Raw genomic sequence first — 27,236 nt, forward strand, 5'->3', positions numbered from 1 at the left:
ATCATATCGAACATTTCAGCAATGAACATCTGACACTTTAGCATAGCACGGTTTGCAAGCCGACCACCTACATACGTTCTTTAAAAGCAAGATAGACTACAAAATATTCAAATATATCTCTTATATCTCTCCATTTATCTGCAGTTCAATGTAAACAAAGTAGGGCAAGTCCTTATGGTGGAGAAAATTTGCCTGGGAGCCTGGAAGTCTTGGCGCCGAAAAAAAGTCTCGAAAGCTTTTGGATCGCCGGTCCAACAAAAACCTTTACAACTCCCCTACATTTTCACCGGGGATCGCCTTATTTCAAAATGGCTGACGATGGAATGCTTATGAACTTTACCATTGGCGACAGTGTCATCAAGCCTGAAGCCAAGTTTAAAGGAGGAACATGGCGAGACCGACTGACTGCAAAGAAGCGCTCAGCCCACCGAGGATCCGAGAAAGTACCCGGAGATGCAGCTGCGCGCAATGCAGCATCCAAGAACCCGAACCAGGTCCAACTCGGTACGCGACCCGTGAAAAGACAAAGGACCGAAGACTCAGACTCGTTCAACCGCCCGAGCGCCCCGCGCTCTGGTGGTGATCGACGACCGCAGCAACATCCACGAGACCCTAAACATTTCGTTTCCTCGCTCTTTACTAGTAACCCCGAAGCGCGCAATCCCGAAGAACCCAAGGAGGATAGAGAGGCAGAAGATGCGAAACCGACTAATGCGCCGCTGATCGACGGACTGGATACCTTCACGAATCTGGGCTTGTCCCCTAATCTTGCGGCGCATCTGCTCACAAAGCTGGAGCTCAAGGCGCCGACGGCTATCCAAAGAAGCTCAATTACACAGTTGCTGAAGGAGGAAAGTGATGCTTTCATCCAGGCCGAGACTGGTTCCGGAAAGACTCTGGCCTACCTTCTGCCGCTGGTGCAGCGGATTATGGATCTCTCAAAAGCGACGAACGAACATAACGATACCCAAGTCCACAGAGATAGTGGATTGTTCGCTATTATTTTGGCACCCACCCGTGAACTGTGCAAGCAGATCTCCGTCGTGTTGGAGAACATTCTGCGCTGCGCGAACTGGATTGTATGTGGAACGGTAATTGGTGGAGAAAAGAAGAAATCAGAGAAGGCACGGTTGAGAAAAGGGTTGAACATTCTTGTCGCAACACCTGGTCGTTTGGTAGACCACCTCGACAATACGGAAGCGTTGCAGGTCGGCAATGTGCGGTGGCTCGTACTTGACGAGGGTGATCGCTTGATGGATATGGGCTTCGAGGAGGAATTGCAAGGCATTGTCAAGAAACTTGACGCTAGACAACGCCCGAGTCGCGTTCCCGGCGTCCCTACTCGCAGGACAACGATTCTGTGCTCTGCTACTCTGAAGATGAATGTCCAAAAGCTGGGAGAAATCAGTTTGAAGGACGCGGTACACATCAAGGCCGACCCGTCCGATGAGGACGAGGAGAAGACAAACAAGGATGAGGAAGAGTCATTCCGCGTCCCGGCTCAGCTCAAGCAATCGTACGCGATTGTTCCAGCTAAGCTACGTCTGGTCTCATTAACAGCCTACTTGAAGAGGACGTTCATGCGGAAGGGATCAGTGATGAAGGCGATTGTTTTCATGTCTTGCGCCGACGTAGTCGATTTCCATTTCGAGCTATTCTCAAGGAATCAGGATCGCGAGCAACAAAGGAAGAGCGATGAAGAAAACAAAAAGGACGAAAACGACGAGAAAGATGAGAAAGACGAAAAAGACGAAGAAAAGGAGAAACTGTCACCCCACGGCACCATTGCTCCCGGTAGAGCGTTTTCGACCCCGACGAATCCAGTAATCTTACACCGACTGCACGGCTCGCTTCCCCAGAATGTTCGAACTGCTACCCTCGGCTCTTTCTCTCGCAGTACTGAGGCTTGTGTCATGATCTGTACTGATGTGGCTTCGCGTGGATTGGATTTGCCCAACGTGGACTTGGTTGTCGAATACGACCCGGCCTTCAGCTCTGATGACCACACTCATCGTATTGGTCGTACTGCTCGTGTGGGACGAGACGGCCGTGCCCTCATTTTCCTCCAGCCTGGCTGCGAGGAGAACTATGTCGAAGTTCTGAAGCGCGGCTACCGCGATGGAGGCAAGGCACTCACCCGCACTGATGCAAACGAGATTCTCAAGCGTGGCTTTGGCGGCAACGACAACAAAAAGAAGAACTGGGAGGAGAGGACGACCGATTGGCAGATGGACGTGGAGCGTTGGGCACTTGATAACCCAGACTATTTGGAAATGGCTCGGCGGGCGTTCCAATCTCATGTCCGGGCTTACGCGACCCACACCGCAGCTGAAAGGAGCATGTTCAACATCAAGGAACTCCACCTCGGCCATCTTGCGAAGAGCTTTGCCCTGCGTGACCGACCGGGTAAAATCAACGTCCCTGGTCTGCGACCTGGACAAGAAGACACCAAGAAGGACTTCAAGGCAGCGCGAAACGGTGTTGCAGGAAATAAGAGAAAGGCCGAGGATGCTCCATCTTCCACAAATGTTGCGGATGAGGCTGCTCGCAAGATGAGAGCCAAGATGAGGGAGCATATGTCTGGAGCGAACGAGTTCAACTTGGCTTGATTTTTTGCTCTGTGGACTCTTTCAAAAGAAAAGCATGGTCGCATGGTTGTTTTGTAGCATTAGCATTTATCTCAGTAGATATCCCATAATGAAATCTTCCCGTCCTTGGACCCAGCCGCTAGCCAATGGGTTTGTTGTACCTTTTGATTCCGTTGTTGCTGCACTGTTGCAAGAGAGTAGTTGCGTCCGTCGACAGTCGTCTGTCCTGCTGCGCCCTGGTCTGCATCTCGGGGTTCTTGTTTTGCAGACTCAGGCGATGGAGACACCACCGAAGACGTGCTTTCAGTATCGCCGAACGCTACAGAATAACAACCATCCTTATGCCACTTCAGCACAGCCAGCTCTTTCATGGTTTTGCCAGAGTACACCCGGATCCTGCTGTCCCACCCAGCAGTAGCAAATACTTTCTCATCCGATCGGATCCGCAGACCCTGCTGACCCGAGTGCTTTGTGTTGACAATCTTCAAGGGGGATTCTTCTTTGTAGCCAGCGGTAGGGATATAACCCGCAGATCCCGTGTTGGGGATGGGATGCTTGACGATCAGAGCATCCGCAGAAGAAGAGATGAAGTATCCATGGGAGGGGGCGACATCTAATGAAAGGACCGGCTGGGAATGAGGGCGGCCAGCATAAAGCTTGTCCCATTTCAAAGGGTTGTTGCTTATGTATTCGCGCTCAAAACTGGCCGACTTGAGAGCTCCACGATGAACGAAGACCATCACATGGCCGTCTTCGTATGCAGAGGCGACGTAGAGATCCCCAGAAGATGAGATGAAGAGATTTACAGCCATCAGCATTCCAGTCTTAGGGGATTGTTCAGAAGGAATAGTACTGATCCTGCGCTCAGACGGTAGGTGGAAGATATCGACTCCACCAGAGTCCAAGGCATTGGGTACTGCAAAGAGAGTGTTCTCTGGTCTTCCGGATTGGGACGGAAATGCAGGAAGCCCGTCTGGATTCACAAAGGCCATTGAGAACGCACAGAAATTAAGCGCATTCACGGGCAAGGAATGGAGTAACCACGGCTGGGTCTTACTTCCTGGCTGTGCGGACTCGGTCGCATCCACAGGAAGCGTCTTATTGAGGAAAGTCTCATCCTCTGGACGAAGCTTCCACATACATAGTTTGTGGTCGCGGCCATGTCTATTGCAGATGTCAGCAGGATGGCCAGTACCTTCCATGGCTAGGTAGGGATAAATGAAGCATCATACGTGTAAATCTCGGTAGCACCCGAGCCAACATCAAATCCCCTGGCCTCCAGAACAGCTCCCTCGTGGGCCTTCCATGCCGTCACAGGGCGTTTGGTGACCAGGTCCCAAACAACGATCCAGCCATTGGCATCACCGGATACAAGCCGTAAATTCTGGCTGTAGATGTGCAGGGCATGGACTGGAGAAGCATGTCCACGCAGGATGTATACAGGGGTAGCTGGAGATTGAACTTGAACTGATTTGGTGTCCATCCCAAATGCCTTGTGGTTGTTGCTTGTTGATATATCTTCTGTCTTAGACGAGGACCACAGCCATGTGGAATTGCCAGCTTACACCGCCACACTTGAGCCTCACCTACCTAGGTATGTTATATGGTGATATATTTGAGCGTAGCTTTAAGATATGCACTGTCAATGGTACAACACGAAAACAAGAACGGTTCAAGTTTCAAGAATGGAAGCCAAAAATGGACTAATAATCAACAAGTCTTGAAATCATCGCCTGAGGCGACCAACAACATACAATTTTTCTTTCCCCCTTGGTGCTCAGCTCTTGCCGCTTTTTGCCCAATCGGATATGACGGCGGGATTGCGGTTAAACCTATAGAAAACCACACGGGGGTGGCTTGATATATAACTTCCACGAGTGTGGTTCTTTGTTTGGAATAACCGGCCAATAGCTCTAACACAAGTCAATGTGCCGCAAATAATTGTATAGACAACCCGAAGAACTTGTTGACTTTGTCCTTGAACATCTTGCAGTCCCGACAAGGAGGGGAGCCGACCAATATGACCGCCTCGGTTAATGAAACCGGTAGTGGTGCATTAGCCATTTTGATCAGGTCATTATGTCTCCGTTGTCGCTGATTTAGAACATCCAGTTGGCTTTCTAGCTCCAAGAATGGTCTGGCTTCGGGGCTACCAATTAGCCGGTTTAGGGCTGATTTAGCAGAGTCGAGCTTCAACTCCAATGCCCTGATTTCATCATATTTCCCGACGAGCTTTTCGTCCCAATCCAAAAACTCTTCTTTTAGATCCTCCTTTCTGTTTCTGAGAGACGTCACCCTGCGTCCTATCTCAGTTCTCAGAGAGATTTCTTGAATCTCATCCTCTTTCAACTTGATCTTTTCCTCCAGATCCGAGCACGGGAGGCCATCGCGTGGGAGGAAAACATGGCGATCGATGAAGTATGCTATCAATTGCTTTTCTGCGTGACATGCATTGTATTGACCGTCTTTACCCTGATCCTTTCCGTCGGAAGGCAAACGATGATCCACTACTTCCGAGATATAAAAAACATCATCTGTCCACTGTCGACCGTCGACCCTGAGCTCTTGAGCCGAACAATGTGACCATCCGCTCATAGCGCCAACGGAAAGGAAACTCCCACCTCGTTCCAGTCGTGCGACCGTCTTCCGCCTGCTGGTGATCGGATATTCTTCGATCGGTCCGCAAAATACAACCGATTTCTGCGAACGTTTGAAAGAGTACTTTGACAGCGATAACGTGGGAGGCCTCCCAAAAACAATGTTTGACTTCTGCTTCTCCCCGCCAAGGAGGATTACTATTTCCTTACGGTCAATGTCCCGTCTGAACGTGTCCTCGACATAAGCTGGTCGTCGATTAGATGAAGATGTCAAGTCACCTCCAGCACGAACGTATCTCTCTTCTCGGTTTGTGTAATGGTCTCGAGCAAGATCAATGGCCAGTCGGTTTTCGCCATCTCGAATAGTTTTGTCTGTATTGTGTTTAAGGAGGACCTTTACATTGTCGACCCAACCGAAGAGCGCTGCCTCCATCAGGGCGGTCCTTCCATTATTGTCGACAGCATTCACGTCAGCCCCGTGCTTGATCAGAAGTGACGCCATCGCCGGGCTCTGCCCACGTGCTGCAATGATAAGGGTTGTTTGACCATCGGAATGTCGCCCTCGGACAAACAGCTGGGCTTCGCTAGAACTGTCCAGATATTTCTGCACCGCTTTTACATCCCCGATGGCACAGTCGCTGATTGGTGTAAGAATCATCTTCTGTTTGAATTTCTCTCTGCCATATCCTGGATCCTTGGTGACCTCCTCCTTCGAGTCTTTGTCGATACTCGCATATGTTTCTTCTCTCTGTGCAGCGACCATAGCCTTTTGAGCTAACTCGGTTGCCAGACGATCAACATCATCGTCACCCTGGCTGTCGCTACATGTATCGCACTTGTCTCTTGTCGATTTCATACGCCACCTCACCTTCATGATTCATGGGGAGGCATGAACGATAACTTTCCATCCTCTTGCAATCTGAATGTCTTAACTGGTGAAATATCCACTTGTCTTCCTTGTCTTTCTTCCAATTTATGCCGTGGTGATGAACCCCGTTGCAGAATGGACATTGGATGTAGTAATTGTTCGCATTCCACCAGATAATGTCGGCTGCAGGGAAGGTGTCCATCGTAGAATGATTAAATGATGCCACGGATTGAGGCGGGCAGATTCGACTAGATGATGACTTCGACAATGAACTTGAAAATAAATAGAAAGATGAGTATGGTAGATGAACCGACCTGAGTTGGGAAATCCAAATACTGGGAGGGGCAGATTCGAGTACGAGATGCAGGTGTCATGCGGCGCCTAAATCCAGCCCAATCAGCGCAGGAAGGCACTGGATAAGCCAAAGTGAGGACAGTTCGGTTGGAATGGTACCTAGGTACATTTAGTTATGGCTCCAGGCAATAAGTCGGGGGCCGAGGATCCATGCATATTCTTATATGGTGCTCGCCTCTTGCCGCTTTTTAATCTCTGATCCCTGTACAAGGACAGGGGCTGTGGAGTTATTCGAACATCTTTGCAAGCGTGGAAGCTCCGTGTGAAATAAATGTGATCAATGAGGAGACTGATCTGACTGGAGTTATGTACTACAGAAGGTACAATCGAGAATACAGGAACATGTTCTATTGCTATACAGAACGTCGAATTCATGAGCGCGATATACGAGATATCATAATCAGTACCCTCCCGTGTACTTCGGCGAAGCCAGATCTTTTTCGGAAGAAAATCCTCGTTCCTGTTTGCGATAAGAGCTTCCATTGAAACCAGGAGCAGGAGAGTCGACGTTTATGAGTTATTGGTAGCCGGAAACATGGGATGCTACATGCGAGGATGAATATGGGGAAAGATGAATGAAGCAATAGTTTGGTAGTCTTTATTTTTAACCACAATGGGTGATTCTCTCAGCATTGATCAGTTGAGAATAAACCAAGGATATTTATAGGGTATAAAAGCGCCCAAGTGAAGATAGGCAATGAAATTCATGATTCGTCAAAGCGTCAAATCAAATCAAATGACCCATAGTGATACTGATTGAGTGCATGGTGGTGATGTGGTGGCACATAGTATCCTTGATACGGGTGATTTTCCAATGAGAAGTCACCCGTAGTCAACAAGGGATTGTGTAGGCTTGGAGATGAGCCCGGGTGGGGGGAGATTGGTAGAGATGGGTCTAATTCATAGAAGTCATTGTGCATCTGGGCTGGCGTCACAGTGTGCGGGTGAGCATCGACCCAGCTCCAAATTTGTTTGAGATCGTTTTTGATTATTTCAGCACTGCTGCCAGTCACTTTGCTGAGAGTGTCGAAGATTCCGAGTACCTCCTCTTGGGCTTCGCGTGTTTCTAAACACTCCGCAGCGAGTACTAGAAAGTACATGGATATATGGGCCACGCCTCTGTTCGCCTGGTTAGAAACAGACATTTCTGGGATCTTAGTCATGATTTGTACTAACCGGTCTGTGGTACGGGCAATAAGGCCGCACATTTCGTGTGCATGGTTTCGTTGCATTTTCCGCATATCCTCATCGAACTCTGACTGGAACGGGTGTGTTTTGGCCAGTAGAATACGACTGGCGTGGTAGAATAACCGAGAGACAACGGCAGATCGGTTGGCAAGCCTGCAACTATGAGCTGGCGAACGGGCTGGATGTGAGATAGTTGAGTACATACCAAACTTCAGGAAAGACCGATTTGGAAGTCGTTTGCCATGGCTGCAAATGACCAAGGGGTGCAAGGGGTCTGGGAATAGATTTTGCCCATTGCTCACACCATCTGTCGTGAGTAATCCATTCATGATCGTTGAGCTGAATGGCTCTGGCCGAGTCGTCATCTAAACTGTGAGATGGACCCGAAGATGCTGGTAAGGACATCACTTTCGCGAAAATATAAAGTATCCGATGATGCCATAGATCTTGATTCCCCCATTGGTGGCATCTGGATGATCCATGTCCATGTTGACCCCCCCAAGTTTCTGGATCCCAAGACAATGTCCAATTGTATCGCATACATTTCAGGAGCTCTGCACTGATGCTGATCCTGAAACATGCTCCACCTAGCCCGGGGGTTTTGGCAGTCCAGCCACATTCTCGGATCAGTGCTCGGGAGCCTGCGCTGTGATCTCCAGTGTGCCTTGGTTGGCTCGGCATGGTCTCGGAGAAACCGAGAGCAATGGCTGCTGTCGCGCATAGTACAGAGTCACGGTTAGGATCGCGGACTGCATCCAGAAGATCCCGAGTAGCCGCGTCGTAATAATGTGCCGCCTTTTCTTCACCATAAGAAGGGTCTACAGAAGAAAGATGTCTAGCACCACACGCGAGGAATGCCTTTAGCAATACGGGCTCGCCAATGGCAAAACCTGGAAGAACCTGGGAAAACTGCGTTTGTGAGCAGACTGGAAGAATAGAGTGCGCGGAGGTTTACCTACATGGTTCATTTCATCCATTATATCCATCCAGGGACCGACTTCTTCCACGAAGATTCTAAGCAAAGATACTTGCTCTGGGTCAGTGAGAAAAGCATGGTACTCGTGTTTCCCAGCCAGTTTCCGCGCGAAATGAGACGTCCCGTGCGGAAGAAGTTCATCTCCAGGTACCAAGTGAGGCTGGTGCCAGGCATCTGATCCAACGAAGTCCGGTGCATTCGGGTGCGCGACGTTTAAGCCCAGCGGGTCAAACGAATGCGCCACTGATTGAAAGAGACTTGTCAAATCATCATCCCCCATAAAGTCAAAATCATTGTGTGATTGTGGGTCCTCCTGAACAGGACTGTCCGCTTGGACAGGCGGGTATATCTCGAACCCTCCCACATACAGAGACGCAATCATCCGCGAGTCATCCCGAAATGTCACCTTCGATCCGTGAGGCCGAGCGATAATGTGTGGGGGCGCCACAGTTTGAGTGTCAATGAAATTGAGACGAACACCACGTCGACAGATGCGATTCGATTTGCGACAGTTGAGACATCTTCCCACGGCTTCATCGCATTTCAAATGTCTTTGGCGACAAGTGAGACAGCCTGTGCGTACCCTCCTAGCTTTGGTATCTGGTGTATCTGTGGATTTCTTGCGACTGTTGCGGAGGCGGGATGTGCTTTGTGAATCGCTTGCCTGGCTTTTTGGGGTGGATGTCCTCGTGCTGACGCTGGGCGACTGCGGCTGGGCCTTCGTTACTTTTCGAAGATTCATGTTGCCCGTAAACTGCGAACCGTGAGAGCCTTTTGCGTTACAAGGCAACTATGTTCCTAGTCCCCGGCGCCAACTCGAGTCCCAACCGATAGAGGTTTCCCGAATACACAAGATGCCGTTGTAGGTTCTACCCAGATGGCCATGTTCGTTGTTCACAGTTTCAGAATTATACCCAGCTAGAGAAAAGAAGATTCCGACCGCCTTTGGGATTGGTATTCAAGTGTAGCTCTGAATCCAACTACCAGGCGGCGGCACAGGAGGGGCAGGAAAGAAGGGATCGGCGAATAAGTCTGGAGCAAAAAGGGGGTCAGCTGATAATTATCACCCGAACGCGAAAGCATCGCATGAATACACTCACTAGCCCCTTGCTTAGCCACACAGACGTCTCGAAGTTGCGGAGAAGTGGGTGGATGTTAAGTTAAAAGACCGAGTCAAAAAAGAAAGGTGGGTCACCTTGCCAAGATCGCCGGTATACGGAGTACGAGATGCCCACGGGTATAGTATGCGCATACATAATGTATTTACATCTAGTTGAATAGATACAGCCAAGAAGGCTAACATCGCAGCCAATATCCATTCTCCGGTATCAGAACACCGAACTGTGAAAGAGACTGGCTAGGCCTTCCTCCCCAATCGAGGTAGTGGGACTCGGCCCAGCAATATTAACACAATGACTCCCCAGAAGGCGGCAGAAATGAAGGTCAGCTGAAGAGCCGCGGAATATGATGTAGTGACTGAGTGGTTATTAGCAAGGTCAAAGTGAGTGGCACACGAAAGAAATAGAACATACCTTCTCGCCGATGGATTGGATCCAAGTGGGCAATGGTATCAACGGATTTCCGGACAAGTGCAATGATATGGTTCTTCTCAATACCAGTGACGTTTCTGTTAAGGTGGTATATGAGACTATTCTGAAAGATCCAGCTGCTGACAGCCACTCCCATCACGGCACCAAGGCTTCTCCACAGCCCCAGAGTAGTCGTCGCGACAGCCTGATCTTGCTTCTCACTGGTTGCGAGAATGGATACCATGAGGGTGGGAAACGAAAACCCCTGACCTAGACTGGAGAATGAGATGCAGACCATGGAGAGTGGTTGAGAGGTGTCAATTCCCATGGACGCAGCTGCACACCCACCTATCACCATGCAGCATACACCAACCATGACAAAGGGTTTGAGACGTCTGGTCCAGTTAATCATGAACCCGGTGCTCACACTAGAGATAGTGACAGCTATGGAGGAAGCCACAAGGCGTAGACCAGAAGCAGTTGGACTGGTCAGCTTCACAGCCTGGAAATACAGCGGGGCGTTGAACAGCATGGTGTGTACAGACATCGCGGCAAAGAAATTGCCAAAGATAATACTGGCTCGAGGATCCTTTGCCATGAGCTCAATTGGTAGCACGGGTCGTGGGACGCGCTTCTCGTAACGCACCAAGATAACAGCTAGGACTAATGATGCCACTAGGGAGATGATAATGAGCGGATGGCCCCAAGGATAGACATTCCCTCCAAAGTTCAGACCCATAATCAACAGAGTCACGCACATAATCAAAATGATTGATCCCGTTATATCGATACTCCGGACCAACTGCCAGACTTTCATGCGCTCCATTCCAGTTTGTTTAACGCCGAGATCCGCCGGGACTGTCCAAGCGGCTGCGATAAAATAAACGAAAATGAAAGGCAGTTGGATGAGAAACGCACCCCGCCAGCCGATATGATCACACAGGTAACCCCCAAAGGCAAGGCCGAGACTACTGCCGGTGCCAAGACACAGGTTAATGTATGATTGGTAGACCCCGCGATACTCGAGATGTACCAAGTCACTGGAGATGATCTGACCGATGGAGAAGATACCGCCGGCACCAAGCCCGCAAAGCGCGCGAGCAGCGATAAAACCGCCGATACTTTGCGCCAAGCCACAACCTGCTGTTGTAAGGAAGAACATGCTGATAGAGAAGAGATAGACAGGTTTCCGGCCAAATGTGTCCGAGATACGTCCAAAGAGGGGCATAAACGCGGTCGAGGTCAACAAGAAGGCCGTTGATAGCCAGGAGGCTGAGTTGGCTGCTTTGAAGTAGGAGGTGATAACTGGATGGCTGGAGGCCATGAGGGTCGAATCAAAGAAGCCGATCATGTAGCCCATCATGATGCCACTAAAAATGACCCAGAACCTGGTCGGCGAGACATCGATGAACCTCGAGGCGTAATCCGTTTCATCTTTGGTTGAGGTGCTTGGCTCTTGGGTGGGAGAGCTTGCACTGGAATGACAGCTATAGTGGGCTTCTTCTTCCGTAGCTCTATAGGAGCTGGCTGATTCAACATCCGTTGCGGAATACGAGACATTGTGGTGACTCGTCTTCTGATGAACGGAATTATTGCGCAGGAGTGGGGTGGCCTCGGAGGGGCAAAAATTAGCTGATTGCCCCTCGTTCTCGTCAATGGGCATTTTTTTAAAAAGAAAAAAAATGCATAAAAACAAATGTATGAAAATATGTTACTTCATGAGGACGAGGATTCTGCAAGCACGCAATGTAAGTACAGCGAACGCCATCAACAAGGGCTCATGGGCTTTGAAAGCAGTAGTGGCACCAAAAAAAAAGAAAGGAAGAAAAATCGCAGCCTAGGAAAATAAGATCTTTATCTCAACGCTAGGGCTGCAAGATCTCTATTTGCTGCAGCACAGCATCAATTGCCGAGGGATGAAAAGTCCATAGATGTTTCTAATATTGACGCATCGGGTATAGCGTGGTTTGTCAGCGGATCCCGGTCTCGATAAGAGATAAGGAATATTATTGTATGGGCTCTGCCCGGGAGGGGGCCTCTTTCTGATTGCTATATATTCTTGTCTCATATCTATTACGTTGTCCGCAGCTTCGCGTCATCCTGCATAATGCATTCCCCTCTCCGCATAGCCGTGTTAGAATGCGACACCCCTATTGACAAAGTCAACCGCCGCTATAATGGATATGGCGGGGTATTCCGCATGCTCCTCAAAGCTAGCGCGAATGCATTGAACCAGCCGGAGAGACTCGATCCAGAAACGGGCATGGAAATAACAGCTTGGGATATAGTCAATGATGACAAATACCCGAAGCTAGAAGATGTCGATGCCGTGCTTCTAACAGGATCAAGTACGTATCAACTCGGTGACTCAAAGCATTTGGAGGCATATATTGACCACAATGACCTTGAACCAGAACACAACTCCTTCGAAGACATCCCCTGGATCAACCGCCTCGTCGAATTCACTCAACTAGTCCTCGCCCAGAATCGAGTCCGCCTACTCGGTATCTGCTTCGGACACCAAATCGTTGGCCGCGCATTAGGCAGCAAGGTCGGACGAAGCGACCAAGGTTGGGAGATTGCCGTCTGTGATATGGATTTGACCGATAAGGGGAAGGAGTTCTTTGGTCGGGATAAGATTGTAAGTTCCCTGCGCCTGCGCCTTGTTTCACAAGAGCTACTCATGCACCCCGAGTACATGTGCAGCCAGCTGACCTAATCTTCTTCACCGCAAATAGCGCATCCAGCAAATGCACCGGGATATTGTCTTTAATTATCCTCCGAACGTGGTTCCTCTCGGCTCATCCCCGCGCTGCGCTGTGCAGGGTATGTATGCACCGCGCCGCTTTGTCACCGTTCAGGGCCATCCTGAATTCACGGGAGACATTGCCACAGAGACTATTGAGAGACGGGCCGAGGCCGGTATTTTTAACGAGGACCAAGCTCAGGATGCTTTGAGCAGAGCTAATATTGAACATGATGGTGTCGCCATTGGTGTGGCGTTCCTGAAGTTCCTACTGGAGGAATAAAAGGAAGAGCAAATATTTCAAGCAACACAAGCGAACAGCATTAGATTTGGTCACTTCTACCTGGCTCTCTGGGGAGTACTGCTCGGTGCTCATTTAATTACCATCAAATAGATCCATCTTTATGTGCATAAGACGCAATGCAATATTTGACTTGTCGTTATATACGGAGGTCCATGCTGTTACCTATATATAGGTCCTAGAGTTCAACCCGCTCAAAGCACGAGCCCTGCCCCTGTTCACTATGAAGGGGAAACCTACGGATGAGTACCATAACATAGTTGTCCGGACTGCGGCGCTGATAAACTGGTTGTTCAGGCCCGCAACCCATGCTTGGGCCAACGTCGGACGGATTCCGCATACTCTTCGAAAGACCGATTTCCTTGTTTCTGAGGGCAGGCTTGCATCCACACGTCAAATTTATTCACCACTTTCTTTTCGAACGGGAACTGATCGATCAGTTTCTGGGAGAAAAGTTCGAAACTGTCCTGGATGTCTTGTGACAGTGTATGTGCGAACTCGAGAGCGGGGCCACGCAAGCCCGACATCAAGGTCATTGCCTGAGCTTCTTGACGCTCTTCCTCTTTCATCCCAGACATGCCGATCCAAGCGTACTTGCATTGCTTGACATAATGCCTAACGTTTTCACCAGGTCGACCGGAGAACGGGGTTGGGTCCCGTATGATGACTGTATCGGAGACAGAAGACTTTATGTTCCGCACGAGCGGTGAGGATCCACTAGCCGATTCAGCTGAAGTCGGAACTCTAGGCGTGAGCAGATCTGGACCATCTGGGGTGGTAGGAAACGTATATGATCTAGAGATGACCCAGCCAGAAAGTGGGTGTGACATTAAATATCTAGAATAGAATCTAAGCCACCAAACAGCACCGTGACACCAGCTCGCCAGTAATACCGGATCATGGGTCAAGGCCTGGACTAGAAACAAGAGAGCAAAAAGAAGAGTCAAAGCTAAAGACTCTAGAAAACAGTGGGGGAAAGCAACCCTGGTATCGTTGTAAGCACAGTGATTGAGGACTGCCCCAGGCAATATCCTCATGCGAGTTCATAATCAGACAAAACGCCCCCTTCCGCAAGCCCATAGGCCGCGAGCCCCGCAGGGCGATGCACATGCAAACCCAAGTAAGAAACCAATCGCTCCATCACTAACGCCTTTTTATGCAAGAGAAAGCGCTAAAGATGCTCAAAGGTCTAGCCGCAGACGGGAGACAAGGAAGAAACAAATAAATCAGTTCGGGCGCTGGCGGGAAAGTCGCCTACTGCGACGACATTTCTTTCCGTCAGTGTCCGATTGTTCCGGGTTAGTGTTACCCGGGAGAGGGTCTGTGGCCTGACCATCTTCCGCGTCGGAGTTCATCTATTGAACGAAATGTTAGCAAATATGCCACCTGAGGAGACTTTCAGTTGGAGAGCTCACTCGAAGATTCAAGGAGACAACCTCATCATGTTCATCCCTGAATGAGATACCAACGCCCAAGGTAAGATTTGAGACGAGGCGTTTCTTAGGACGGGTGCGTCGTGCGGGACGAGGATCTTCGGAATCGTCACTGTCCTCCGCGGAACGCTTGCTACCCGTACTGAATGGAGAAGAAGAGCGCGAGGCCTGCAAGCTTGGTTTTACAGGAATTCCGGGAGCAGCTTTCTTCTCAAATGGGATGTCGGTTTTCTCGTCCAAGAGCGCGGCAAAGGCGCGGTCAATGTCGCCACGGCATCGCTGGAGCATGTCCACAATGGTCTCCCGGTCATATCGGCCCCCCAACCCCTCTTGGATGGATTTGATATCCCAAGGGGGATATAGGTCAACAGCAAGGCCAGCATCGTCGGCTAGATAACCGTTACCAGTTTTCTCTTCCGGTGAGATGAGTTGGTCACTATCTATGTCGGATTTGGAGTCTGGAACGACTTCAGACTTCATCCTCTCCTCCTCCTTGATAGGTTGAAAAGGCGCGAGCTTGGTAAGTAGTCCTTCATGCTTGCCCTCGATATTCCGCACTGAAGAGTAGTGTTTAAAATCCTGTGGTCGTTAGTGAGGCTCCATGATATGCATGGCAGCAAGACACTTACGTGGAAGGCTACATGCAGAACATCCCTAGGTTGGGTTGGGAGGGCATTGACATCCTGGAACACCGAAACACCATCCATTGTGTATACATTCAAGTCGACCTTGAAGGCCTGGCAGAATGCCTGCAGATGCTCAGAGCTGCCCCATTCCCCGTTTTTGCGGGTAGTAGCAATCATTTCCTGGAACCGCCGTTCCATATCCTGCTGGGACGGAGCGGAGACATCAGCAGAGCGAGTAGCATATGCTGATGCGGCCGCACGCTTAGGGCGGCGGCGCTCCCCACCTTCAGCAACGACGAATTGCATGAAGTAATCTTTATTGGAAGCCATGTGATTGGCTAGAAGCTGGCGGATTTCGTCTGCATGGTGGGTGTCGCCATACAGTTGGTCGGAGAGTGAGTAGTAGAGACAATTACCTGCAATTGGACGCGTCAGAATAGGTAAAACAAGGTGATACAGCTTCTGAAGACCGCAATGGAGCTCAAAAAGCATGCAACAGGAGTAAATGGCTTACCGTCTCCCTCGGTGGGGAGTGCATAGAGGCCTCTCTCTTGAAGAGAGGCCATCTCTAAGCTCGCGTGGTGCATGGGCTTGACTTGCTGGTCCTGCAACAGGGGCATGGTTTGTGGGTCAGAGATTGAAGAAGGAGGTATTGGAGAAGGAGATGCGTCTAACAACGCAGCCTTCTCGGTGGGATGAGAACCAGAGCCCGTAAGTATGGGCACGATTCTGCCACCATTAGTGAGGAGTGACATATTGAAAGAAAGACTCGAATAAGAGTCGGCATTTATGGGAGTGTAGACCAATAGACAAACAAATAGATAGAAAGTGAGGAAAAATTGAGAAAATAGAGAAATTGAAGTTATTGATCTAAGAATGGCAAACAAAAGGAACCCGCAGAGTAAATTCGGGCCCTGCGGGTGGTTTGAAAAAGGAAATTGTTCGGCCCTCCGACGCCCATTTGAGTGCCGCAGCGAGGCGGTGAGCCGCGGTGTTTGGTGATTGGCCACAATGCAGGCGTTTGCCCACTATGACATCGCCCAATTTTCTTTGTATAGAAAGCCTTCAGACCATTCAATTCTATATTTAGTAGACCAAAGCTTCTGCTTGGTTTCCCGACTCGAATATATCTTATAAAAGAACTGTGATTTACGAGGAAAGTGAGCCTGAATTGAGGCAATTGAAGAGCCCTAGTGAGATCAAATGTGATCGATAACGTCCAATTCGGAGTGGAGTCCGGAGTGATGGAACGGGATTTTACGGAGCTCCTTGCTGGGGATCCAAGCGAAATCACTGGATAATTGAAGATTGAATCAAGGGTCTGAGGAGAATTCAGAAACAAAAGCATTGAGGCATATCGCAAAGGCTTTATATATCTGTAACTACGATGCTTTTCAATCCTCTCGAAGTACGCATCACCTCCGCATAAGTGCGGAGTTGTATTTTTAAATCTTTGACCGAGTACGGAGTATCCACCCATGTCTCCACTAAAAGTCTCTAGCGCGTTTATTTTCTTTTTCGGTGGTATTTGATTGGCCTGAAGCTTACACCGCCGCGGTAGGGTTCCCGCAATAGGCCAAGTCACAAAGTGGGGTAAAAAAAGACCCTTACCACATCTTACCAGCCCTGGAGACCTCTTAATATACCAGACCCTTATCGGTTAGATGAGCGGGATAGCTAGTCTCCTCACCCCGCTCCTCCTCGCTTCGAGCATACAACATATAAGGACAGCAACCCCTTTTGTGCCAATTGTGCCTCATATCTGTTACTTGGTACTTCAAGGAAGTCAAAGTGTCCACCATTATGGCAAATAACATCGTAGTTCTGGGGTAAGATCTCCGAGCTCCAAGCTTCTCTAGCTTCACCCTGCAGGAACTTGGTCCCACTAACATATGTAATAGCGCTGGTGTGTCTGGTTTGACCACCGCATATCTGCTGTCGCAAGACCCCGCCAACAAGATCACCGTGCTGGCAAAACACATGCCTGGGGACTATGATATTGAATATGCGTCCCCATGGGCCGGTGCCAACTATATGCCGTATGATGGACTGAAACCGGCTGCTCGATAAAGTTCTGATCAAGTGGGTCTTCTATAGGGTGGGAAAGGAGGGAAGTGCTCACCATAAATGGGAGCGCGATACCTGGCCAGCATTGAAAGAAATCACAGAGAAATACCCAGAGGCCGGTATCCACTTCCGAGGTATGATCTCTTCACCGAACCTGATTAGCATCCCAAACCCCTCTAACGAAAACGTAGGAACATTGATCTACAACAGAAAGAAGGATCAAGAAACAGATACCGGAAAGTGGTTCTCGGAATTGACCCAGCCAAACCCGTGGTATAAAGATGTCGTGCCCGATGTATGCTTTCGGTGAGGTGGTCCCATAGACGGTCTGCAGACTGACGTGGTGGTTCTAGTTCAAAAATGTTCCCTCCGATCAATTAGCCCCTGGAGTGGACAACGCCCAGGAGTTCACATCTGTCTGCATCAACACCGCAGTCTACCTGCCATGGTTGGTGGGTCAGTGCATCAAGAACGGTGCCGTCTTCAAGCGAGCTGTGTTTAAGCATATCGCCGACGCGGCCAATGCTCACCACACGGGACAGAAAGCCGATGTGGTGATCAACTGCACCGGCCTATCCTCCAAGACCCTCGGTGGTGTTCTTGATGACAAGATGTATCCCGCCCGTGGCCAGATCGTCGTGGTCCGCAACGACCCCGGTCCCATGATGTCGACATCCGGAACTGACGACGGAGAAGATGAGGCGTTGTACATTATGACTCGTGCTGCAGGTAAGATAAGTTGATTGTACTGTTAGATCGTTGGCTTATTGCTTTTAGGTGGTGGCACGATCCTCGGTGGCTCTTATCAAAAGCACAACTGGAATGGAATCCCAGATATGAACCTTGCGAATCGCATCATGAAGCGTTGCATCGATATCTGCCCCAGTCTCGTTACGAAGGGACAGGGAATAGAGGGACTGGATATCATTCGCCATGGCGTTGGTCTCCGACCACTGAGAGAGGGTGGCACTCGCATTGAAAAAGACAAGGTGGACGGCGTGGCAATCGTTCACAACTACGGTCATGGAGGATTTGGCTACCAGGCCTCCTTCGGCTGTGCATATACCGCTGTCTCTTTGGTCAAGGAGGTCTTGCAGAACAAATCTCGCGCTAAGCTATGAGGAACGGCGTGTACAGATCAATCGTTATATATCAGCCAGTTTCAGAATCTAGCCTTGGCATGTATATACCTGCGAAGTTTGGTTGGCCCGTATATGCCATTGTGACGTCAATCGATAATTGTCCGAACACTCAAGTTGAGAACACCAACCAAGAGAATTGTTTAATACGATCTATAATCGTTTCATTGATTGCTCCATGATGCCAGCACATACACCCAAAGACGCAGCCCTAAAAATCAACAAAGTCCTAAATGAGTTCGGTAGATCTCCTCTACATGGCACAGAACTCGCCGATCCACGGTCGCTAAAGGCTAGCCCTGAGATAGTGTTGGCGATGGCGCTTGACGCCCTGATCAAAGCAAGGCCAATATCTCACGAGTTGACGCAGAAAACGATCAAAGTCCTAATCGAGGCCAGCTACCATGACATCAACGTACTTTCCGAAACTACGTGGGAAGATCGAACAATGGTTTTGCAAGACGGAGGTTACAACCGGTATCGAGAGCAGGGTGCTACCAACCTTGGTGAGCTCGCGAAGCTAGTTGTTGAGAGATACGGTACGCCCTCACTTCTATTTGCGGATTTGGATCTGCGATGTTATGCTGCATGTGGAAGGAATCTGACGTAGCATGAGTACAGATGGCGATTTGAACAATCTCCTCAAGCTGGCAGACGGGAAACCCCACAAAGCTAGAATATTACTGAAGGAGATCAGGGGGATGGGTGACTTGGCAGTGGAGGTATTTTTCAACAATGTTCAAAGCATATGGCCAAGCTTTGCTCCTTCTATCGACTCTCGGAGCTTGAAGACCGCAGATGAAATCGGGATTGGAACTGATGTGGACGAAATATACAATGCGCTAGAGCAGGATCCCATGCGCATGAGTTGGTTCGCTAATGGCCTCTCCGAGGTCCGACTGGAGAGAAGGCAGGATGTAATCGAGGAACTTTGAAACTGTATAGCAGCTCTATGAATGTGTCTTAACAAAAATATCAGAATGGTCGACTTCCTTCCCTCATATACAAGTGTTTCAGGCCTTGTCAAGGAGGTCAAGACCTCACAATGAAGGGGAAATGTGAGTTCGACTCTCTTGTCCCCACAACATCGACAATGTCTCAACCAGGCATGTTCAAATTATGAACAGGGATCACCGAGAGATGATTTACAGGCCTTTCGGATTTGGGGCCAAATGGATCACCTATTTGAAGTTAGCAACTATGTTCAACAGATATTGAATAAACACACAGGCACTTACCACTGGAACTATGGCCGACACGCTCAAAAGCCCTAGCATGGCAGTGCATCCAGTCCATCCCAAATTCTCAAATGCAAGCCCTGAAAGCAATGGGCCAAGCACAGTGCCAGCACCAAATGCCACGGCAAGAAGCATGTGAGCCTCAGTGACTGCACTTTTATTGCCATATGTATCAGGTCGTTCCTCTTGTACAGCATTTACAATTCGAGGTATCTCCGCAACTAATGGGGTCAGCGATGTACTGAGCCCTATCCCTGTTTATTGTGAGCAAATCTGCAGATGACTTTGGCGTTCATGGGGCTCAGGTCGGAGCTTACCGACAAAAGATAATAGTACACATGCCATGACCTTACTTGAAGTATCGTCATGTTGTACCAGAGCGAGTCCAGCAACTGCTACAGCTGCCAACGTAAAACCGACACCGGAGATTAACCGGGCACCGTATTTTTCTGATATCATTCCAACAGCTGGACCAATCAACGACGGAATGGTTAAATTTAAAAGCATGGCCCCGGTAGCACCGGAAAACCAATGGAAGGTCTGCTTAATAAATATTGGGAGAACGGCGTCCATGGCGCTCACCAAGACCGTGTTGATGAGGCATCCATATAAAGCAGCAGATATGCGTTGATTTCCAAGGAAGCCTCCCACAATAGTCCACCAAGAAGGATCTTTTTCAACCACAGAACAGGTCTCGCGGCATTGTGACAGGAGCGGTGTTGTGGTAGTCGGATCGCCATCTTCAACAGTTGGCAGTCGCCGTTTTCCATTTGCAATGGCACTTTTGGTGGATTTTCCATTCCGAAGAGGAGAATAGTTCGTTGGATCATTCTGCCCTACATAATTTGCAGCAGTCTTTCTGTCAATCATGAGAAGAATGAGGACCAAGTTGACGAGGACGACGCAAAGACCCATGATGAAGACAGAATAGAACCCTGCATGCTCATATACAATTCCCCCAAGAGTCGGTGATACGAGCACGCCAAAACTCATGCCTGAGAGACCGAAGCCAATCCAGGGCCCCAGCCCGTGCGACTCGATCGAGTCCACCAACAGCGTTAAGCCAGCAGTATAAGAAACACCCGCAGATAGACCCTGCAAGATTCTTGCCACGATGATCACCCATGGCTTGACTCCAAGCATGAACAAGAGGGTGGCACCGAACGCACAAGAGAGGCCTCCCAGAAACGGCATTTTGCGTCTCTCGCATTTCCCAATAATCCAGCCTGCTATGAGGGCACCAAGTATCATTGTGAGTCCGAATACGGCCAAAGAGATTGATATCCAGAATGGCACGTCAGCCTCTGGTACCCCGAACCGAAACGTTAGAGAGAAAGGAAGCACGGATACGATCTAGGAAAGAGCTCGCGTTGTCAGTACTGCAATTCGACGTCTAAGAGTAGAAGCACCTACGATCCCGTAAAGGAATCCATCAGTAAAGGTGGTTGAGAAGATGGCAAGGCCGACAAGTTGCTTAGATGAGCGTAGATTGAAGAGCCATGGTTGGCTTGGTGAAATATCCTCCATGATAGCTTGGAGATGGCAAGTTAAGAGTCACACCCGTACACGGGTGGACTGAAGATCGATTTGGTTTTGAGGTCCTAAGTGAACAATAATTGCTTAATAGAAAAATACTTGCGTTTTAAAAGCCAAGTTCAAGGTGAAGATGTAAGGGGTAAGGTGCAGTCAAGACAGAATTTGAAGCATGTATTTTCGCACCGAGGATATATAACTATATGTAAATTATAAATTAAGCAGTACAGCAATGAGCTGCCTTGGTCTCCTAGCATGTGGTAACTCAGTTCAAGAATCAGCCAGTCATTCTCTGTCTACCTCCCTAGTTCGCAATATGGAGGGATGATACATGCACGGTATCTGCATGATTTATTGACGATCACCACAACCTATGGGCCAATGATGATGCCTGGGTCAGGTTCTTCCCTAGAATCACATAATGCACCAGCTGAATGATGTCCTGTGGGGCAGCTGGGTATGTAGAGCAGGGAGGGTCTTTCGAAGTAGATTCGTGGGGGCTTGGTGGGAATACGCTGCTTACAACACTCATGATTTAATACAGTAGTTATCGAATCGCATCTAGCTACGGTGGTATCGTCGTATTTACTATAGGGTTCGGGCCATGTTTCTTTTTATTGCTGAATCCCATTGCTTTTTCATGTTCGATTTTGCTTTTGCCCTGAATCTCCATAGTAAGCTTTTTCAATCATCTTTCACAGTCTCCCTTCGTTCAACAAATACGATTCGATTGCAAGCCATCTGGCTCAATTGTGAGCCGCTATATATCTACCACGTTCGACATATAAAATTAGTAAAATGAAAGAACAAGACCAACTGAGCAACCAAACAACTCAAATTATCAATTTTAAGTCGAAGTGACATAAAGACAGAAGAGCCACAGTATGCCATTTTATGCTTGCTCTATGATTGGCGGAGATGATCAAGATGAGTCATGAATTTCAAGGCTCCAGTCATAGTTAATCTTTGATGCGAACTGACCCATGGAGGCGTTGTGTCTATGCTTACTCCAGGGACATGACCTTGATTAGTTTACGGAGGCAGAAAGAGCACTACCTATGCATGGTTTCGAAAGGCTCATCTGTCGAACATTCTCGCACAGTATCTTTGCGTGCTATTCCTGAATTTTCACATTGTAAATCAAAATCTCTTTCATCAAACTTGGTACATATAGTACACATCTAGGTAAGATATGATGTTTCAATTTTCAAGCATCCCTCTCTTCTCTCTCCTTTCTGCACATATTTATATATCTGGATCTCCGCTATTATACTGAGGCTGTCGAAATCAATGTTCCGCCTCACGCTCACAGTACAGCAGGTACCACCTTCAATCTTAGTCTTTACCATACCCTCACATCCACATTCGAGGGAGCAGTGATATCTAAGTGAACACTGGTAGCCCTACGTCAACCTTGGAAGGAAACACCATGCCGAATACAGTATAGCGCCCGCACTGGCCTATGGAAATCACGTGAGCTACCAGTTCCCTTGGCAGACCCGCTGCTTGCGACAGCGCAGCAGCTGTCGACGCCCTCATTTCCACTCTCCCCCTGTTCTGCTCCATTCAAACCCTGGCAAGCTTTTTGATCAAACCTGTGTTGCTCATTATAGCTCCCCTCAGACCTACCGTTTCATCTCAAAGGTGCGTTTTCCTTTGTCATAAAACCACAAAACTGGGTCCGACCAGGTGAACTCCGGCGAACCTGTCTTGCATCATCACTTGAGCGATTGGCGAGACCCAGCAGCATCGTATTCGTATTATAAGCTAACTTAGCACCTTTGAAGGCCCGATTCAGTCACTCGACACCAATTCCTCCTTTGTCGAAACTTTGCAGCCTAACGACTCGCCGTCTGGATCATTGATCGTGAGCAGAAGAAACAGAAGAAGCAGAAGAAGCAGAAGATCACTTTCATCTCCTAAGCTCTTCAACGAAGCTATCGCAATGGATTTCACAAACATCTTGTATGTTGGCTCTCTGCAGGATAATTTGTGCCAGAACTGATTCCAAGCAGCCGTCTTGTCAACATCGCCGTGGGTGTGTTTATGGTGCTGGGTGGCATCAGTAACTTCTTCACCGGCACCTGGAGTTCATTCATCCTGGGTGCATATGCAGTTGTTTTCGGTCTCGGTAGGTCCCTCCCATATTCCAAACTCACAACGTCCATAGTGTTAACATTATCCTAGTCGTTGGCGGACTGGAGTTCCTCCCCCACGTCCCGGACTACGCGTACCGTTATGCGTCGTTCCTCTTTTCCTTCCTCGGCCGTGGTGTCTGTAAGTTTTTGATGTTTTCTTTTTGCACGCCTCTAGATCGGAGGGGGAATTCGGTCGCTAATCAGTTCCGTCAACAGTCTACATCTTCATCGGTTCCATTCTGCTGCACGACCACGTGCTGCGCATCATTGACGGTTCGCTGATCGCCTTCATCGGTCTTGCATACATCGCCCTCGAGTTCATCCCCTCTATTGAGCCTCCTTCGAACATGCGCGAATCTGACCAGGGCTGGGGTGCCGAGCAGATCTAAGTTGCCCCCTGAGTAGGTGGCGATGACAATATCCTGTCATGTTGGCACTTGTGATAGATACTGTCTGTTCAGGCAGTTTCTGTCAACGTGCGGTGTGTGATGTTCGATGAGCGCAATGACCTTGGACGTCTTTGAGTGAAGTTGATGAAGGATGTTATAGAGAAGGGGGATTTGAAGAGAATGGATGATTTTGCTGGGTCTCCGATATTTTTGTTGATACCAGCGTAAAGGGACAGAGAGACACCTGTACTATATTTGGTGGGCTAGCATAGTCTGGCAGCATTTGGCATGCTCTAATGATTTATTGATTTTCTTATTGCAGTAATCCGGTGAGAGATCATCTGATAGTCAAACTAGGGGTCTCGCCAAGACTCCCATGTAATATACTATGTACTATATACGTACGGAGGACTGTATCCAACTCCGTGACCAGTAGTAGGCTGTACTTTTGGTCACTGTACAACATACAAAACGGGTACCTAGGTACTAAATTACCGTCCAAAAGTACAGCGTGGCCATATCGCTTCGGCTTGTTCCATCTCCGAGGAACCAATCGGAATATCCAGAGAGTTGATGACAGTATTAGTAATAGACTTTGGACCAATCACATCGACGATATATTTGATTGCCTACCATCGCCCCACCCTAACCTCACTTAGGGAAGGTGTGATTCCCACTCTTCCCACTCTTTTTCCATTTTTCCACCTTTTCCACTGTTTTTTTCACTTTCCAACTAAACTTCATCAGGTCATAGGTGGAGTCTGCATGAGATCCTGGGGGACATAGAATCATGCAGAATTAGAGATTTCAGCTTGTTGTACAAGGAATATAACGAAAACAAAAGGAAGTAGAAAAAAGACACTGATTAGATGAGATTGATGTGATTCTCGGCAGACGGTAGATAAAGTGTGATAGATTGATATGCCGTCGATCCCCCCTTCCACTTAGATCGATAAACCCCAATCCCTTTCTTGGGCGATAAGCAATTCGGTCTCGCCTCTTTGTCTCAATTTCTCTCCTTTTCATCTTTTCATCCTTCTCGGTTTCACACTTTGTGTCTTTAATCTGTCTTTCCATCATTTCTCGAATACTTTTCTCTCCCTTATCGCCTCCGTCACATCTTGTGTGCCCACTTTGCCCAGTCCTGACGCGGAGTGATCACCATCTTGCAGCTCCCTAACCTCTCAACCAATCCCTGCCTTGGTAATCGTCCTTTTGCATCGGGCCACTGTCCCCGAACGAAACTGTCCCCCACGATCGCCTGCTAGTCAGACCAGACCCTGTGGTGTGCTGTCAATTGTCGCAATCACTATCACCTGACTGTTCCACCCCGTCGGGTCGCCACTATTCCATACCAGCCGATCAATACCTTTGGTGGTGGGTCGACTCTTCTAATCTACTCGACACTTCGTTTCTTGATTCCTGTGTGACGACAAATCCGAATTCACTTCTTTTTGACCGCGATCCCGGGTCATCGCCCTCCCTGCGATTGCCCCGAGCCTGCATCATCGTGGCTGCATATATTCCTGCTGGACTGACTTTCCCATCTTTCTCCAACCGTCAGCTTGACCGACATTTGGTTTTTGTGAGACGGTGCATTCTGCTCTCGACTGTGGTGCGACATCGCCCTCACATCCTAGAATTTCCACTCTCCCTTCGCTTCCGTCGGCTCATTCATATTCGATCTCCCACCTTGAAACGGCGGAAGGATTCCTCGCCGCGGGATCACTGCTGTAATGTTAGCGTCTCTCCCACAAATGGAAGCGCTTCACTCTTTACCTCGGAATCAAGTCGTTCCAATGCGACAACCGTCAGCGGAAGATTTGGATGCTGCGCAGCAGTTGATCTCCTCAGCACAGGCAGGTCGTGAACATTTAGCAGATCACTACCGAGAGGATGGCATGGTACAAAGATCTGGTCAACCCGGATCAAATCAATGGAATGGACACAATGAAACCCCGAGTGAGAAAACATCTCCTAGTAGCCAAAAGGACACAACCTTCCTAGGGCATTCATGCAGGTGAGTCTTGACCGGATGGGCCTCGACGGATAATTAGGTTATAAAGGCTGACCCCATCTCTTTTGTTCAGCAATTGCGGCACAAAAAGCACTCCTCTCTGGCGTCGTTCTCCTACCGGAGCGATGATCTGCAACGCCTGCGGTCTTTATCTCAAAGCTCGCAACGTCGCTCGCCCCACGAAACGGAATCGGATGCAATCAGAGGGTGCTGAGAAGCCGCCACCACCTGCGAGCTCTCATTGCGGCGGTTCCTCGGAAGGTGGTGGTTGCAAGGGGTCATGCCCTGGTGGTGGAAGTTGTAACGGCACTGGTGGTGCAGAAGGATGCGATGGGTGTCCGGCATACAACAACCGGATATACAAGTCTGCTACCCGAGGTGCGGCTGCCATCCAATCTTCCTGGGGTCGTCACCAAGCGCACGAACCTGAGCCTGCGACGCAAGAGGAGACACCGGTGAAGGCCCCTGCTCCTGCCGATGCCTCTAACACCTTGGTTGCTTGTCAAAATTGCGGCACAACCGTGACTCCTCTTTGGCGGCGCGATGAACAAGGCCACCCCATTTGCAATGCTTGTGGTAAGTTGGATTTCGCATAGCTTAACGGTCTGATTGCTCTAACACAACGCAGGATTGTACTATAAGCTCCACGGATGCTATCGCCCCACCAACATGAAAAAGTCTATTATAAAACGTCGCAAGCGCGTGGTTCCTGCCCTACGAGATCAGTCTCCCACCGCTGGTACCCTTTCTTCCAATGGCTCATCGACATCCCCGGAAGCATCACCTGCCGCCCTGGCGCATGGCCATGATGATCACTATCGGTATATGAGCAGCGAGCCTGGGGATCACTACCAGATGATGCCTGGGAAAACTGAAGACGCACCTCGAGCCCTGCCTTTTGCGCCACCGCCGGTTGATTTCACCGGTTACAATGTTTCATCTGTGCCCCTTGCACATGGTCCCTCCATCCCCCACGGCCTACCAAAACTTTTGGAAGTGGAGCGGCTGGGACATTCGCCCGTGTCTCAGTACGGGCGCCGGTCCGTTTCTCCAAACACTCTCAACGTTCCCAAGAAACGAACATTGGCCGAGGCTGCAACAGAGGCTCTACCAGCCCCATCTACGTTGGAGGCAGGCTCAAATCAACTGCCTCCGATTATGTCTTCGGCCAATCCTACTCCACCTGGGCGTCTCAGCTCAATCTCGTCCATCTTAAACCAATCAGATGTTCGGGGCGAGCCTCGCTCGGATAATAATCTGGGACGTCCACCTCCCATCCACCACTCTGTCTCCCCTTCGCCTCACCCGCCGCAGCCTTTGCCTGGTCTTGCATCTCTTGGAGACTCGGTTGATCGCCGTGCCCGACTTGAACGCGAAGCGGAGCAGATGCGCGAGATGCTCAGAGCAAAGGAGCGCGAGCTGGCAGAGATGAGACGATAGATTCGACGTCCGCCCGAGCAGTGACGAAAATAATGATATTCGGATAATGTTTTGCAAATCGGTGTTTCT

General features: G+C 49.3%; 13 protein-coding genes across 13 annotated transcripts; 6 read left to right on the top strand and 7 right to left on the bottom strand.

Moving 5' to 3' along the window:
• Positions 1-308: 308 nt before the first annotated feature.
• On the top strand, positions 309-2,609 carry dbp7 (putative ATP-dependent RNA helicase; the record flags this gene model as incomplete). Its single annotated transcript, XM_056706571.1, has 1 exon — positions 309-2,609. One exon carries the CDS (start codon positions 309-311, stop codon positions 2,607-2,609), a length of 2,301 nt encoding a protein of 766 aa, XP_056570873.1.
• Positions 2,610-2,680: 71 nt separating this feature from the next.
• On the bottom strand, positions 2,681-4,071 carry N7489_000817 (WD40 repeat domain-containing protein; the record flags this gene model as incomplete). Its single annotated transcript, XM_056706572.1, has 2 exons — positions 2,681-3,752; positions 3,821-4,071. 2 exons carry the CDS (start codon positions 4,069-4,071, stop codon positions 2,681-2,683), a joined length of 1,323 nt encoding a protein of 440 aa, XP_056570874.1.
• A 440-nt stretch (positions 4,072-4,511) lies between these two features.
• On the bottom strand, positions 4,512-6,059 carry N7489_000818 (ankyrin repeat domain-containing protein; the record flags this gene model as incomplete). Its single annotated transcript, XM_056706573.1, has 1 exon — positions 4,512-6,059. One exon carries the CDS (start codon positions 6,057-6,059, stop codon positions 4,512-4,514), a length of 1,548 nt encoding a protein of 515 aa, XP_056570875.1.
• Positions 6,060-7,129: 1,070 nt separating this feature from the next.
• On the bottom strand, positions 7,130-9,313 carry N7489_000819 (Zn(II)2Cys6 transcription factor; the record flags this gene model as incomplete). Its single annotated transcript, XM_056706574.1, has 5 exons — positions 7,130-7,526; positions 7,584-7,748; positions 7,801-7,987; positions 8,138-8,504; positions 8,555-9,313. The coding sequence occupies 5 exons, from the start codon at positions 9,311-9,313 to the stop codon at positions 7,130-7,132; spliced, it is 1,875 nt and encodes a 624-aa protein (XP_056570876.1).
• Positions 9,314-9,928: 615 nt separating this feature from the next.
• N7489_000820 (putative MFS multidrug transporter) lies at positions 9,929-11,763 on the bottom strand (the record flags this gene model as incomplete). The annotated part of the gene is made up of 2 exons (XM_056706575.1): positions 9,929-10,047; positions 10,104-11,763. 2 exons carry the CDS (start codon positions 11,761-11,763, stop codon positions 9,929-9,931), a joined length of 1,779 nt encoding a protein of 592 aa, XP_056570877.1.
• A 444-nt stretch (positions 11,764-12,207) lies between these two features.
• On the top strand, positions 12,208-13,129 carry N7489_000821 (type 1 glutamine amidotransferase; the record flags this gene model as incomplete). The annotated part of the gene is made up of 2 exons (XM_056706576.1): positions 12,208-12,741; positions 12,839-13,129. 2 exons carry the CDS (start codon positions 12,208-12,210, stop codon positions 13,127-13,129), a joined length of 825 nt encoding a protein of 274 aa, XP_056570878.1.
• A 311-nt stretch (positions 13,130-13,440) lies between these two features.
• Positions 13,441-13,977, bottom strand: N7489_000822 (uncharacterized protein; the record flags this gene model as incomplete). The annotated part of the gene is made up of 1 exon (XM_056706577.1): positions 13,441-13,977. One exon carries the CDS (start codon positions 13,975-13,977, stop codon positions 13,441-13,443), a length of 537 nt encoding a protein of 178 aa, XP_056570879.1.
• A 396-nt stretch (positions 13,978-14,373) lies between these two features.
• On the bottom strand, positions 14,374-16,234 carry N7489_000823 (OTU domain-containing protein; the record flags this gene model as incomplete). The annotated part of the gene is made up of 4 exons (XM_056706578.1): positions 14,374-14,502; positions 14,563-15,159; positions 15,210-15,622; positions 15,721-16,234. Coding segments are annotated over 4 exons (1,653 nt in total), but the record flags the coding sequence as incomplete, so codon positions are not given.
• Positions 16,235-17,009: 775 nt separating this feature from the next.
• N7489_000824 (FAD-dependent oxidoreductase) lies at positions 17,010-18,394 on the top strand (the record flags this gene model as incomplete). The annotated part of the gene is made up of 6 exons (XM_056706579.1): positions 17,010-17,035; positions 17,108-17,245; positions 17,304-17,407; positions 17,465-17,568; positions 17,627-18,002; positions 18,051-18,394. 6 exons carry the CDS (start codon positions 17,010-17,012, stop codon positions 18,392-18,394), a joined length of 1,092 nt encoding a protein of 363 aa, XP_056570881.1.
• A 199-nt stretch (positions 18,395-18,593) lies between these two features.
• On the top strand, positions 18,594-19,347 carry N7489_000825 (uncharacterized protein; the record flags this gene model as incomplete). The annotated part of the gene is made up of 2 exons (XM_056706580.1): positions 18,594-18,951; positions 19,034-19,347. 2 exons carry the CDS (start codon positions 18,594-18,596, stop codon positions 19,345-19,347), a joined length of 672 nt encoding a protein of 223 aa, XP_056570882.1.
• A 210-nt stretch (positions 19,348-19,557) lies between these two features.
• Positions 19,558-21,177, bottom strand: N7489_000826 (uncharacterized protein; the record flags this gene model as incomplete). Its single annotated transcript, XM_056706581.1, has 4 exons — positions 19,558-19,593; positions 19,651-19,904; positions 19,968-21,003; positions 21,064-21,177. 4 exons carry the CDS (start codon positions 21,175-21,177, stop codon positions 19,558-19,560), a joined length of 1,440 nt encoding a protein of 479 aa, XP_056570883.1.
• Positions 21,178-23,128: 1,951 nt separating this feature from the next.
• On the top strand, positions 23,129-23,710 carry N7489_000827 (TVP15 family protein; the record flags this gene model as incomplete). The annotated part of the gene is made up of 4 exons (XM_056706582.1): positions 23,129-23,148; positions 23,199-23,314; positions 23,371-23,460; positions 23,538-23,710. The coding sequence occupies 4 exons, from the start codon at positions 23,129-23,131 to the stop codon at positions 23,708-23,710; spliced, it is 399 nt and encodes a 132-aa protein (XP_056570884.1).
• A 1,736-nt stretch (positions 23,711-25,446) lies between these two features.
• Positions 25,447-27,167, top strand: sreA (siderophore transcription factor SreA; the record flags this gene model as incomplete). The annotated part of the gene is made up of 3 exons (XM_056706583.1): positions 25,447-25,730; positions 25,801-26,303; positions 26,356-27,167. The coding sequence occupies 3 exons, from the start codon at positions 25,447-25,449 to the stop codon at positions 27,165-27,167; spliced, it is 1,599 nt and encodes a 532-aa protein (XP_056570885.1).
• Positions 27,168-27,236: the final 69 nt, after the last annotated feature.

The sequence above is a fragment of the Penicillium chrysogenum genome (genome assembly GCF_028827035.1).
Source record: "Penicillium chrysogenum strain IBT 35668 chromosome Unknown utg000001l_segment0_segment0, whole genome shotgun sequence".
Classification (NCBI taxonomy): Eukaryota; Fungi; Ascomycota; class Eurotiomycetes; order Eurotiales; family Aspergillaceae; genus Penicillium; species Penicillium chrysogenum.